This window comes from Thalassophryne amazonica, chromosome 7 (genome assembly GCF_902500255.1).
Source record: "Thalassophryne amazonica chromosome 7, fThaAma1.1, whole genome shotgun sequence".
Lineage (NCBI taxonomy): Eukaryota > Metazoa > Chordata > Actinopteri > Batrachoidiformes > Batrachoididae > Thalassophryne > Thalassophryne amazonica.
This window is the reverse complement of record NC_047109.1, coordinates 115,951,688-115,966,850: the sequence shown is the minus strand read 5'-3', so window position 1 is coordinate 115,966,850 and position 15,163 is coordinate 115,951,688. Positions and strand designations below refer to the sequence as shown.

General features: G+C 44.6%; 1 protein-coding gene across 3 annotated transcripts in view; it reads left to right on the top strand.

Moving 5' to 3' along the window:
• Window positions 1–12,280, top strand: part of LOC117514805 (teashirt homolog 1-like) — a 98,503-nt gene extending 86,223 nt beyond the window's left edge. For 2 of the 3 annotated variants that reach the window (XM_034175395.1, XM_034175396.1), the window contains exon 3: window positions 7,351–12,280. In XM_034175395.1, coding sequence (XP_034031286.1) covers window positions 7,351–10,868 — 3,518 coding nt within the window. In that variant the 3' untranslated portion in view covers window positions 10,869–12,280. The remainder of the gene's footprint in view (window positions 1–7,350) is intronic. The other variant, XM_034175394.1, reaches the window with a different exon arrangement.
• Window positions 12,281–15,163: the final 2,883 nt, after the last annotated feature.

Here is a 15,163-nt window from a genome sequence, read left to right as displayed (position 1 = left end):
GGCGCATCCAGACAGAAAGAGGGTGTTGTGTGTGTGTGTGTGGGGGGGGGGGGTGTGTGCCCTCCACAGCATCCCTTGATTGAAGGTCCACTTTTGAAGACATTTTTCATACTACTTACAATAATAATAATAACAACAACAACTAAAATGTTTAAATCCGCATTTCTGTGGACCTAACTTTTACATTAATTCTGGTTTAATTAAAGTTCAATTGAGGAGCCATATAAAAATAGGTTTCCTTAATTTAACTTTTCTGCAAAACTAAACTGGGATGTGAAGCAGTACCTGTTTTAATGTAATGTCTAAGCTCAGCATTACCTGTTTGGGGTTCTGGCTTTAAAATCAGGTCAGTTAGGGATTTAATCGCAAATGGGTTTTTATTAAAAGGTAGATTGTGAACAGCTTATGATTTGGCGGTGAAAATATTTTTCAGTCAGAAGATTTTTTTTTTTACTTTAATGTGGTTCATTGCCGACGTGAGGTGTCAGAGTGTGATCTCTCCATAGGTTGACAAAAACTGCTCTATAGTTGGGCGTCAAGGTTGTGTGAGATTTATACTTTGCCATATTGAGATAAGCGCTTTGACGTCATGCACACCAGAAAACCTCTCACGTCTCTCTGATATCAAAGTAACAATGTGCGCTCACGTAATGACACATGACAATCTGATTTATCTGGTTTGATTCCTGAGTTTAACCCTCTGAGCACCAAGCGGTGTCTGGGTGGGTTTTTATTTTCCTCCCTCTTTAGTCCACCTGCAGGTCCTGCACCAGAATGTAAAGAGCACAAATACAGCTGGGATGAAGTGGATCTCAAAAATGTCTTTTTGTGCAGAATAACACAGTTGCTATAAATCATAATAGAATCAAAAACAGACATACCACGTGCTGTGCTGTGAGTTCAAAGTGTCTTTATAATGTATTGAATGAAGTTTGGAGAGGTGCTGCGGCTTAAAAACACGTCCTCTGTGCGTTCCACTGTCCTCCAGCCTGAACAATCAGCTATTCACTGAGTTTTTGTCATGTGACTGTTGGTCTCAGCTGAGTCATTCAAGGCTTCACAGTTCTGCTGAGGCATGCAGTTTATTTATTTATTTGTTTTAACTCAGTCTGAATAGAGAAAATGTGTTATTTTCAGGCAAATACAGAATAAAGTGATTTTGAACTTTGATTTGGTTTCTTTCCCATGATTAGCTCAAGGATCACATAATTTTTTTTTTTGTTTTTTTTTACAGTTTGTGACTATAATAAAACTGCAAATTAAAAATAAATATATAAGACAAATGATTAAATTAAATGATTTTGATTCAGTGTTATAGCCTTAGTTTTGATTATTTTTCCTTATAATTCCTGTTTTTACAGTTGTGGCTGTGATAAACAGTAATGTTGGTGAACTTTTAAAGAAAACATGCCTTTCCAACCTGCCTGTGGCCTGTGGGACTGGACACACCCCCAATGCGGTCAGACTTCAGACTGTGTGCTGTAGCTCATCAAAATAGGGCCCATAGTGATGAGTAACATGAGGTTTGCGTTGTGTTTGGTGTTGTGCAGAGGGGGGTTTGTGGGACCTCACATATTTTTCTCAGTGTGGTTGTGAGAGTATGAGGAGGTACTGGGAGGTCTGTGATACACTGGGATGCTAATTTCCACTGCCATATTTTGTGTGTCTGTGTGTTTGGTGATCTGGCGTGGCTGGTGGCGAGCTTGATCGCTGCTGATTCTGACAGTAAGTCTGTGGCGCTATCCTGGCCACGCTGCCGCCTGTCTCCTTGATGGCGGCACGTCCCCGAGCAAAAGTGACAGGCGCTTTGGCGCCCGTGCAGATGGCCCTGCTCACAGCCATCACCTACTCCACGAACCAAACCGCCAGGGACGGCACGCCAGCCCAACCCCTTCCTGAGCCCGCCCCTCTGTGTGTGTGTGTGTGTGTGTGTGTGTGTGTGTGTGTGTGTGTGTGTGTGTGTGTGTGTGTGTGTGTGTGTGTGTGTGATCCATTCCCTCGTCAGACTCCCACATCTTCAACTTGCAGTTATTGAACAGATACAGTTAATATGTAGCTTCTGGTTTTAGTGCTTCGGATGGCGCAGCATCTGAAAAACGTTTTATAATTTCAGCTGATTGTTAACTGTCTACGTTTATGGCTGGTGAAAGAGTCCACTTGCTGACTGTGATATTTTTTTTGTCTCTGCCAGTCTTTTGTCTCTGCTCTTTTGATATCTCCCTATTTGTTGTTTCCATGACAACATAGCAGGACAGTCATTGATTGACAAGGATCGTCAAAGGGTTCCCCGGCGACCTGCTCGGCGTTCTGAACCCCTCCCTGCTGCAGTCTGTGTTTTGTCACTCACCCCAGGGATATTTCTGATCCGCCCGCCGCGCTTTCCTGCTGCGTGCATGTGAGCATATGCGCTCACTGCAGCCAGATATTGGGGGGGTTAGATATTTGTTTTAGCTCCAGCGGACGTCAGCGAGTCGCAGAGGTAGTTCCTGGTGCATTTTGGTTTGTGCTTGTAAGGAGCGGATAGCCGCTCCGCAAGAAGGCTGGCATATTAAACAGCTGATAGGTATCGATAGCCTCTTGTTCCGGGAGCGGGTTGGTGAAAGTGGGGAGGCGCAGTAGCAGGAGACACTGCAGACGCATGGCACATAATGCTAATCTGCTGTGTTAGGGATTTTGGGGAGTTTTAGAAACTGTCTCGGTCTCAGTCTGTCATTTGGATTGAAGCGCAGCCAGGTTCTCCTGTAGCGCTCTCATTCTGCTGAAATCCTGTCAGGCGTTTGGGGAGTGTGTTGCTCATTTGGAGAAGGGTGTATCAGTCGCACACAGCAAACTCCGACTTATAGGCAATATTACGGTGGATGGCTTCAGGTTCGCCGCTCTAAGAAGCCCGTACAAGCGCCTCGGCTGCACACACACACACACGCCGGCGCGGTGAGGCAAACACGCATTTGCAAACAGGCACTTAACCGAGGCGCTCGGGCGCACACACGCGCGTGCACATCATCACACAGTCACAGGCGACATACAGCTGCTCACCTCCCCTGCCTCCCCCACCTGTCTCCTCTCAGGCAGCAGTAAATGGTGCCTGTGTGTGTGTGTGTGTGTGTGTGTGTATATATCAGGTATTATGTCCACTTAGATTATGATATGACAGGTTAGCGTGCCGTTTGAAGCTGACAGCACATCTGTTTCATCAGGAGAGACTGATACTGGCATCTAGGACACACATCTCACCGTGCAGGAAGGAGATAAAGGAAGGAGCTAGGGGGCCGTCTTTCCCGTCTCCCTGCCTCCATCAGCCCCCCCCCCCCCCCCCCCGTTACATCCAACAACCCCACCACCTCCTGCTCACGTTCTCTTGTCCTCCTTCTCCCCCACTGCTCCTTTTTATTAACTTGTTCTCTGCCTTTGTACCTGTTAGAAGTGAACACCACGGAGGTTGTACCTTTGTAGTCCTTAGGATCCCCTTGCGGTTCAGAGTCTTGGACACTAACCAGTGACCCAAGGTAACCAGTAGATGTCTTTGGTTCTAGGCCTCTTTGGGGGATCCTTGATTACCGCTGGAATGACTTTGTCTCAAGCAAACGGTGACGTTTACACACTCATTTAAGGAGTATTATTACTTGTCAGTCACTACATTCTGACTGTGTGGTGCGTTTTTCTTGAACATGACCCAGCACACAGGTGCCTCAGTTTTGAGGACCTCAAAACTGGCCAAGGAGGTGCCCTCGCTTCACATGGCTGTGCCTGACAGATGACTACATTCAAGAGATAGGGATGGACTGGTTGTCTCCCTGGGTGTTTGCTGTCCAAAACCCAAGGCGGGTCCATAGTGTGGTGGATGAAGACGTGTGGCACAAGACCTTGCTCCTGAACTTGACCTGAACCAGTTACAGTTCATCTGTTTTTTCCCTCAGTTGCTTCAAACTGTGACCACTTTTTGCTTTTATTTGGACTTATGAATTTCATCTGCCGCTCTTCAGTAATCGTCAGAGTTTCAGCCCAAGCAGGTGTTGTTGATGTGGTAGGTCTTTGGCATTTTGGCACAATAATTGACCATTTCATCAAAGTAGGTAAGGGGGGGGGGGGTGGTGGTGGTAGTGGTGTTCCATCTTCACAGTGTCCAAAACTATAGGCTGATCTAAGACGTGATACAATGTGACATGGTGCCTGATGTCAACAAGAGTGCACCAAGAACTACAAGGGGCGATTGAGAAGTTTTGAGCCTGACTCAGAAAAAGCAGGGCGTGGTTCTCCATCTTTGTCATTATTAGAAACAATCATTTCTCAATACTGCACTCAGTGAGTCCGACCTTCACACATTCTTGAAAAATGTTCGTGTTCAAAGCTGTGGTGGCTTCAGAGTATTCCTGGTGATATGTGAGGAAAGTCTATTTAACCAGGTTAGTCTCATTTAAAATCTCTTTTTCAAGAACGACCTTCCCAAAAAGAGCAGCAATACTAACCGATATCACATCAAATAAAACACACCTTAAAATGAAATCCAACCAAAACACCATATTATCAATCAAATAAGGACTCAGACTCTGGACTTAATGGGTCCTTTAAATTCAGTGAGGGGAACTAGATCCTGGAGTTTGATCTTATTCCAAGCAGATGGTGCTGAAATCATGAAGGCCTTCTTTCCCAACTCCATCCTTAATTTCAGAACAGTCATAAGGATGACACCGTTAGGCCTTAACCCATATGTACTGATTTTTAATTTTTAAACTGTTGAGTCTATCAAGAAATTTTTTATGAATAAAAATATACTAGTAGCGAAGTTGATGAGCAGACCAAAAAGGCCAGTTGGGGTTTAGAGTATCATATGCACTGATGAGTGACGGATCTACACTTTCTGATGAACCTTAAAGCTCTGTGATACATGGTATCCAACATATGAAGACACTGACTTGCTGCAAGAACAGGTAATAATGTGCCATCAACCAGTCTTCATCTAGCAATTAAAGAAAAGCAAGTATTGTTGCTGAATTAAAAGTCCAACTTCAATTTCAGCTTCTTCAAGTAAAATCACCAGTATTTGCAGGTGGTAACTGCTTTGATTGTATGACCGTGAGTAGTAACCCTGGTTTATCAGTGTCATCTGCATAAAAATGTAAAGATGAGTTTTGTGCATTTTTCTCCCAAGCACTTTATATAAATAGAAAATAAAAGTGGACCCACAACAGAACCCTGTGGCACCCCCTTGCAAGCTGTTACAAATTATGACACTCGAATTGGGTAACCTGAGTCCACTGAATTCAAGAGTGATGTTTCGAGAGTGCTAATTGAGTATTTAAATACTCTTTCGCTTGTTCACTAATGAGGGATTCCATCGCTTTGGCTCACACAGAAGGTTCAGAGATTGGTCTATTGGTGTTGGGTCTTCTTTTAAAAGGGGTACAACATAAGCAGCTTTCCATTCCATAGGGATTGTATGGGTAACCAATGAAAGATTAAAAAGATAAGTCAAAGGTTCAGACATAAAATCTGCAGCTAATTTTAAAAACAACAATAATAAAAACACAGCTTCCAAATGATCCGGACCAGCTCGTTTTCTCTGCTTCAGTTGTTTTAGGGCTTTGTGAAGCTCAACAACAGAGAAAGGCATAAAACTAAAAGTGTGTTCAACAACACTCGTTTCCTGACCACCGACAGCTTCCTGAGCACGAGGGTCAGAGAATTCAACAAGAGCCCATCTGAACTAAAATGTTCATTAAAACAATTCAGCATTTCAAGTTCATCAGATACAACCAAATCACATGTTGGAAAATCAGTTGACTTATCACAAGCAAATAAGAATTTAATAATTTCTCACAGTTTTCTGGCATCATTGAAGTTTTCCAGTAGTGAGAGAATGATCAAACTCAACTTTGACTTTTCTAAAAATCTACTTTGCAATTGTTTCCAAATACGCCAGTCAGCCTCAGGGTAGAGTTCATGGAGGTATTAAAGCAGTCGTTTAGAATGGAAAGGTGGTGTAAGTTTGTGGCATTTTTTTTTTACATAAAGATAAAACATATTGGCACTTGCAGAGAACATAACACTATCATGCAATGAGTAGAGCGTTGGAAACACCATCTGGCTGGAATCACTTTCCACATGTGGCCCCAACTACTCCATAGTTACAGCCGATCAAAAGGAAGAACAACACCAAAACAAATTTCAGTTTAAAGTTACACATGGAAACCTTTTGCTTAAAGCAGCTAACATCAGTGCAGCTTACCAGGTTCTTCAATTGTAGTGGTAGAAGCAGTGATGGCCCAAACTGTGGTTGCTAGTGGCAAGCACTGAAGGCTGAAGCTGCTGGCAGTAGTGGCTAGTTGGTGTAGCAAGCACAGAACAAATCTGTTGCTGTGAGTGGCTAATTAAAGTTGAAGCTGTTACTTGTAGTGGCTAGCTGGAGTAGCCAGCACGGGAGGCCAACGCCGTTGTGGCTAGTCGTTAGCAAGGAATGGAGGCCCAGGGTGTAGCAGCTGGTGGCAAACACGAGAGCCTGAGGCTACAGCTGGTGCCAGATAGCTGGTACTGGCTTCCTAGCATGAACCCTGTCACTAACACAACATGAAGCCCAACAGACAGCGCCCAGAAACTGCCAGGAAGTGGGCAAGATCATGTGACTTAAGATATTCCACCTCTTCAGCTGCAACCTACAGCACCCACATCCTTCATAATCATCGACCACATTTCATTACAAAGAAGATCCTCAATACAGTTTAAGGATTTTAGCGTTTAAGGAGTTAGACGTTGCCATGCACAAACCTTGGCAGTGTCTTTCTCAAGTCTTGCTGAGGTCATGGTTGTGTTTTGTGACACGGCTGATCTGTACGAACTGCGGCAGCGTCCTGACAGTCAAGGACCATCACAGACTTCAGTTTCCCTCTCAATCAGTTTCATAATGTTAACATGGGAGAATCAGAGGTTCACAGACGGGATGAGTGAGAGGGTGCACAAGCGGGACATAAAGGGGGAGTTGAACATGCAAACATGCAGCTGGTTAACGAGGCCAAACAGCCAGTCATTTCCCAGGAACATGCGGCATGTGTGCAGGAACAGGGAGTTTGGAAGGACAACCGTCAGACGTTCAGTGATTTATTCTTCCCTCGGAGGCTTTTTTCACCACTGGCGTTCAAAGCCACGTGTGTAAAACACAAAGTCATGCAAGCATGCAGACACACTCACTGAGAAGAATTGCCTACTTTTCCCATCTTTGAGCATTCAGTGGATGTTACTTTGACAGTGTTGCTGTGTGTGTGTTGAAAATCTTTAATTTTACGCAGCTGACCTATTTTCTTTCTCTGTTTTTCCCCCCTCTGTCTTCTTCTGTTGTGACCTCTGTCTGTGCTCCAGCATACATGCCAGAGGATGAGCTGAAGGCAGGCGCTCATGAGGAGGAAGAACACCTTCAGGATGACGGGCTCTCATTAGATGGCCAAGACACCGAGTTCCTGTGCAATGAAGAAGAGGAAGATCTGGATGGAGGGCAGCCACCTAGTTACAGAGACTCTCCTCTCAGCAACGGCACTAACCCTGATGCTGGATATGGGTCTCCGCTTAGCGATGCTAGCGATAGGCTCATAGACTTCAAAAGCACCTCCTCCAGGGACGGTCAGGAGAGAGAAGGTACGGCTTTGCCCTTTCGCCCCAACAATGGCCTCTCGTTCCAGGACAGTCTGGCACAGATGAAAGCTGTCTATGCAAACCTCATCTCAGATGCCTCTTGGTCCAGCATCACGATGGACATAATGAAATCTAAGCCTGCTGCAGCCGGCAGCATCAACAGTGCCATCACGACGACAGAACCTCCAGCTACCGCTTCTGTCTCCACAACTACAACCATAAGCAAGAGCAGTGGGGTTAGCATGGCTAACAGTCACCACAACGGCAGGAGCGCCAGTGCCACAGTCAACCACACAAGCACTACAAGTGGCAGTACTAACGGCACAGCAACCAGCTCCGCGAGTAACCACAGTGCAACCAGCAGCAGTGGGAGCAGCGGCGGCGGGGCAAGTAATGGCAGCGGTGTGGCCTATGATTGGCATCAGGCTGCCCTCGCCAAAACCCTGCAACAGACCCCCTACCACCTTTTACCAGAACCAAGCCTCTTTAGCACAGTGCAGCTGTACCGGCAGAACAACAAACTCTATGGCTCCGTCTTCACGGGTGCAAGCAAGTTCCGCTGTAAAGACTGCAGTGCCGCCTATGACACGCTAGTGGGTTTGACGGTCCACATGAATGAGACGGGCCACTACCGAGATGATAACAAAGACAAGGATGAAGATCAAGGGAAGCGGTGGTCAAAACCACGCAAGCGCTCCTTAATGGAAATGGAGGGCAAAGAAGATGCCCAGAAGGTGCTAAAGTGCATGTACTGCGGCCATTCATTTGAGTCTCTGCAAGATCTCAGCGTTCACATGATTAAGACCAAGCATTACCAAAAAGTGCCTCTCAAAGAACCAGTGCCAGCCCTGGCCACTAAACTGGTGCCCACCTCCGCTAAAAAACGAGTCATCCAGGATACTATAATGTCCCCTTGCTCCCCAGAATCTGTCCACGGTGGTAGCGGTGGTGGTAGCATGTCCCTTGGGGATGTGGGCAAAGATGCGAAGGCTGCAGCTAACCCCTATGTGACACCAAACAACCGCTACGGCTACCAGAACGGTGCCAGTTACACGTGGCAGTTTGAAGCTCGTAAAGCCCAGATCCTCAAATGCATGGAGTGTGGCAGCTCTCATGACACACTGCAGCAATTGACCGCGCACATGATGGTTACAGGTCACTTCCTGAAAGTCACAAATTCTGCATCCAAAAAAGGAAAACAGTTGGTTTTTGATCCGGTGGTGGAAGAGAAGATTCAGTCTATCCCACTGCCACCGACCACGACCAGGCTTCCCGTTCCGAGCAGCGTGAAGTCACAGCCCGTGTCCCCAGCCCTCTCATCCTGCTCTGACGAAAGGAGGGAAGAGTGTGAGGATGAAAAGGTCGACTACGGTGAAATAGGGGAGAAAAAAATCAAGGAAGAGAAAGATGACTCGGGTGAGAAATCCGAGACAGACACCACGTCGTATAAATATCTAAGAGAAGAAGACTTGGAGGAGACTCCCAAAGAGGGTATAGATATTCTGAAATCCCTCGAGAACACAGTGTCGAGTGCCATCAGCAAGGCTCAGACAGGCACACCCACGTGGGGTGGCTACCCGAGCATTCACGCAGCCTACCAGCTGCAGGGTGCCATGAAAAGCTCCGCCGCTGTTCTTCCCCCAACTGTACAGAGCGTACAAATGCAGCCAGTGTTTAACAGCGGGCTCCGAGGACTAGTGAGCGACCCGGGCTCAATCATCCACTCTCCTCGGAGTCCTTCATCCCCCACCCCACTCAGGAGCAACGTCACTGCCATGGAAGAGCTTGTGGAGAAAGTGACAGGAAAAGCTGCCACTGTAAAGAAAGAAAAGGAAGAGAAGATGGTGAGCCTGGAACGCTACCGGCCCCCGTCCTTAGTGAAATCCCCTTCACCTGCTATGAGGGAGCAGTTAGTATCTCCAAACGATCTGTCAGTGGGTAAAGTGTCTGGTATGAGGAGTAGCAGCCCAGCGAGTGTGGAGTCAGAGCTCATCTGCAAAAAAGAACCCAGAGAGAGCACAGTCGATGGGCACAACAGCCACTCCAGGAACAGTTCGGAGACGTGCCAGTCCCCAGTAACCAATGGCAACAGTCTGGGCATCATCACTGATCATTCACCGGAAAGTCCTTTCATCAACCCTCTCAGCGCACTCCAGTCAATAATGAACACGCACCTGGGTAAGGCCTCTAAGCCGGTCAGCCCGGCGGCGGACCCGCTGTCCATGCTCTATAAAATCAGCAACAGCATGATGGATAAGCCATCATTCAACCCCACTCCTCAGGGCAAGCCATCTGAGCCCATCAACCACTACCAGTTATACGAAAACAATGACCAGCCCATAGATTTGAGTAAAAATAAATCCACCAACAGCAGCGGTGGCGGCGGTAGTGGCATGCCGTTGACCAACAGCAGCGTCAACGGCAACAAACCGTTTGTTCCTCTCCCCGACGCAGTTTCATCTCCTCTGAGAGAGAATGCACTGATGGACATTTCTGATATGGTTAAGAACCTCACTGGAAGACTGACGCCCAAATCCTCAACTCCCTCTTCGATCTCAGAGAAGTCCGACGCAGACGGCAGCGCGTTTGAGGATGCCTTAGAGGACCTCTCACCCGTGCAAAAGAGGAAAGGGAGGCAGTCCAACTGGAATCCTCAGCACCTCCTCATCCTCCAGGCACAGTTTGCCTCTAGCCTGAGGGAGACCCCAGAGGGCCGCTACGCCATGACCGACCTGGGGCCCCAGGAGAGGGTTCACATCTGTAAGTTCACAGGGCTCTCAATGACTACTATCTCTCACTGGCTGGCCAACGTCAAGTACCAGCTCAGACGGACTGGGGGCACCAAGTTTCTGAAAAACATGGACTCATGCCAGCCCGTGTTCCTCTGTGGCGACTGCGCCTCCCAATTCAGGACTCCCTCCTCCTACATCAGCCACCTGGAGTCTCATCTGGGCTTCAGCTTGAAGGACCTGTCCAAACTTTCAGCTGAACACCTACGGGAGCAGCAGGCTGCCTCAAAGGTGATCACAGACAAAATGACATTCGGCAGCCCCCTGTCGGTGTTGACCACGCCGGAGGACGACATGGGCTCCGTGTACCAGTGCAGACTTTGCAATCGGACATTTGTCAGCAAACACGCAGTCAAACTGCACCTCAGCAAGACCCACGGCAAGTCTCCGGAGGACCACCTGGTGTTTGTCACTGCCGTGGAGAAACTGGAGAAGCTAGATAAGCTGGAGAAAGTCTGAACTGAGGGTAAAGACTGACGATGGCTGTGGAACCGACTCCAATTTCATTGCACTAAAAACCATGTTGTCACTCTTACTGCACTGGGCCGAACTGAGCCGCCAGGATTAAAAAAACACAAAAGAAAAGAAAAAAAAATCAGTCTTATTATTTTTTTGTTGTGATAACTGCCTGACTGGACCACGTCTTTTTATGTTGGATTTGTTTTGTTTTGTTTTTTTGTTTGTTTTGCCAAACATTTTTTTACACTTATTTTGTAATATATTTATATGCTATTTGTCGGATCTGTGCATGTATTTTAGTGAATCAAGGTTAAACACAAGATTTTAATCTTTTTCATGGCAAAAATACAACTACTGCTTCAACGGTTCCTGAAACAGAAGGAAGGGAAAGAAGGCGAACTGTATAATACTTAATATGAAGAAAAATGAAAATTAAATGTATACACCAAAAGAACGAGAGAATGCCCCGAAAGACTGAAGTAGCACCTTAAAGAGTTGAGTTTTTTTTTTTTTTTTTTGTAAAGAGGACGTGTTTTGAAATAATCTGCATTTGTCAAACTCAGATTGATTTTTAAACAATCACAGATTATTATTGCCCCCCCCTTTGGGTTGCTATAACTGCGATGCCTGCTCATACATGTCGGTGTATTCGGGGAAAAAAGAAGACTGTGTGAACATTTGGAAAAACTGAAATGCTGCTTCTGTTTACGAGTCAATCAGCGAGAAAAAAACGAACGGCCATTGGTATGCAAGTTTGTTTAAAAAAACATTTAAAAAGTAAAAAAAAAGACCCCTTTTTTTGATGTGAAGTATCAACTTATAGCAATTTTCCAGACGTACGGTTTGTTACAACCGTCTCTTTCTAAACAGCGTCGCTTGATTCAGCTGTAAAGAAAAGAGTCCGTCACATGTAAATGATTAACGGTGAAATGTCAGTACTCCATAATTACATATCTTAACGTTTGAAATGGCTCAACATTGTTTGTATCTTAAGGTGTGTGCATTCTCTAACTTTTATATTGTCATTTTATATACAAAAATGATTTTAAAAAACAACATAAAAACAGATGGTGTATATAGATATATGCTGTAGAGCTTCAAAATGTCCTTTTTAAAAAAATAATAAAATAGAAATTTAGCTTCTTTGGCCTGGTTTACAAAAAAAGTGATTTTAATTATACTTGCATCCAATTTGATGCATGATAAAGTGTGGAAAATAAATAAGCGATGCACAATGACTATACATTTCAATGTTTTATTGACAATATTGTAAAGAAAAAACGTTTTGCATCAATTAGTTTGTTTCGTTTCTTTCTCAATTGTAAAATAAACCCCAAAGCAGTTGTTAACAGTTTTTGATTGTGGTTGTGTTTTCATTTGCTTTTTGGCAAATTAAATCTCACACCCTAATCGACCTCAAGCGTTCTGAATTTTTTTTTTTGTATTTTTTTGAAATTTGTAACAGCAAAAAGGAGGCCAGCGTCGTGTCACACTTGGAGCTGATGACTGTCCTTAATTAATATAATGATGAGAGGGTGATAAGGCTGTGAGGGTGTCCATTGTGCTGTTGGGAACTCATGCTCGGCTTGTGACCGGCCTTCAGAGAGCTGCTTCTGAAAGAATCAGTGTTGTGTTTGTGACGGCAGCATACGCTGCCCGTCTTCTCAGAGCAAAGTCAGATCAGCGTCTGTTCTCCTTGATGTAACCTCCTGTCTGGTCACACTGAACACTAATAATTAACACCACTTTACAGATGATGCACCAACAGCGAAGCTGTCCTGTTCACTCAAAACAAACACACTGTGTGTTTTTACACTCCGTTTTTCAACAAAAAAAAAAAAATGGCAGGTTTGTTGGCGGGGACCCTGCAGTGTGTGACATTTGGAAGGAATTTTAAGAGGAACGTGAGATGGATGGTGTAAGATATTTAACGGCGCGCACATGACCCACCCACCCGTTGGTGTTGTTTTCAGACAAAATACAGAGTGAAGAATCAGTGAAACCGTTCTGAGTTCATTTCACACTCGGCGAGCGATTGTCTAAATTTTCTGCAAGAAATCACATTATTTTAAATCAAATTGTTGCTTTGACTGGCATTTATCTGATTGTGTTCCTGTTCTTTCGTACTTAGTCTTTTGAAGGTCTCTGTTGGTGTTTGCTGCATGAGTTTGAGTAGCCAAAACCGTTGACCTATGGATTAACCTAGAGCATGTATACCCTACTTTGATCCATCCATCCATTTGCTGTGGCCGCTTGCTCCATTTAAGGGTCACGGGGGGCTGGAGAGTATCCCAGCAGTCATAGGGTGTGAGGTGGGGTACACCCAGGACAGGATGCCAGTCTGTCACAGTACCCTACTTTGATGTGGCCACAAAGTTCTAACTTCTTACACTGACAGAAGTACATTGAACCATTATGAAGAAGTAAATCCTATAGAGGCCTTGACTCCCATCAGGTGTCTACAGTCCCGGATACTGTAGCATGAAGCAGATAAGAAAGAGTCCACCACTCCCTCTGGACAGGTCCCCAGTCAATCACAGGTCATCGCTCCAGTCAAAGCTCTCGTCCAGCTGAAATAAAACTCAGGTCTATATACAGTAGTGTTCAGAATAACAGTAGTGCTATGTGACTAAAAAGATTAATCCAGGTTTTGAGTATATTTCTTATTGTTACATGGGAAACAAGGTACCAGTAGATTCAGTAGATTCTCACAAATCCAACAAGACCAAGCATTCATGATATGCACACTCTTAAGGCTATGAAATTGGGCTATTAGTAAAAAAAAGTAGAAAAGGGGGTGTTCACAATAACAGTAGTGTGGCATTCAGTCAGTGGGTTTGTCAATTTTGTGGAACAAACAGGTGTGAATCAGGTGTCCCCTATTTAAGGATGAAGCCAGCACCTGTTGAACATGCTTTTCTCTTTGAAAGCCTGAGGAAAATGGGACGTTCAAGACATTGTTCAGAAGAACAGCGTAGTTTGATTAAAAAGTTGATTGGAGAGGGGAAAACGTATACGCAGGTGCAAAAAATTATAGGCTGTTCATCTACAATGATCTCCAATGCTTTAAAATGGACAAAAAAAAAAAAAAAACAGACACGTGGAAGAAAACGGAAAACAACCATCAAAATGGATAGAAGAATAACCAGAATGGCAAAGGCTCACCCATTGATCAGCTCCAGGATGATCAAAGACAGTCTGGAGTTACCTGTAAGTGCTGTGACAGAAGACACCTGTGTGAAGCTAATTTATTTGCAAGAATCCCCCGCAAAGTCCCTCTGTTAAATAAAAGACGTGCAGAAGAGGTTACAATTTGCCAAAGAACACATCAACTGGCCTAAAGAGAAATGGAGGAATATTTTGTGGACTGATGAGAGTAAAATTGTTCTTTTTGGGTCCAAGGGCTGCAGACAGTTTGTGAGATGACCCCCAAACTCTAAATTCAAGCCACAGTTCACAGTGAAGCATGGTGGTGCAAGCATCATGATATGGGCATGTTTCTCCTACTATGGTGTTGGGCCTATATATCACATACCAGGTATCATGGATCAGTTTGGATATGTCAAAATATTTGAAGAGGTCATGTTGCCTTATGCTGAAGAGGACATGCCCTTGAAATTGGTGTTTCAACAAGACAATGACCCCAAACACACTAGTAAACCAGCAAAATCTTGGTTCCAAACCAACAAAATTAATGCCTCGCAAATGTGAAGAAATCATGAAAAACTGTGGTTATACAACTAAATACTAGTTTAGTGATTCACAGGATTGCTAAAAAAGCAGTTTGAACATAATAGTTTTGAGTTTGTAGCATCAACAGCAGATGCTACGACCTGTATTACTGTGAACACCCCCTTTTCTACTTTTTTTTTTTTTTTACTAATAGCCCAATTTCAAGAGTGTGCATATCATGAATGCTTGGTCTTGTTGGATTTGTGAGAATCTACTAAATCTACTCGTACCTTGTTTCCCATGTAACAATAAGAAATATACTCAAAACCTGGATTCATCTTTTTAGTCACATAGCACTACTATTATTCTGAACACTACTGTAAATAGATCTTTATTATCATTGCAAGATGTACAACGAAACATTGTTGGAACAATCCAGATTGTGGAATTAGGGACCAAGGTAAATAAAACAGACAAAAGATATATATTGGTCATCCAACTACTATCCCCAGCTGCTGTGTGATAAGTGTTAATGCATATGTATGAAGATGTCAGCCCTACGCGGGCACGTACGCCCATCGGTACCGGTGTTTCTCCTGGGTGGACCGATGCAATTCAGTCAA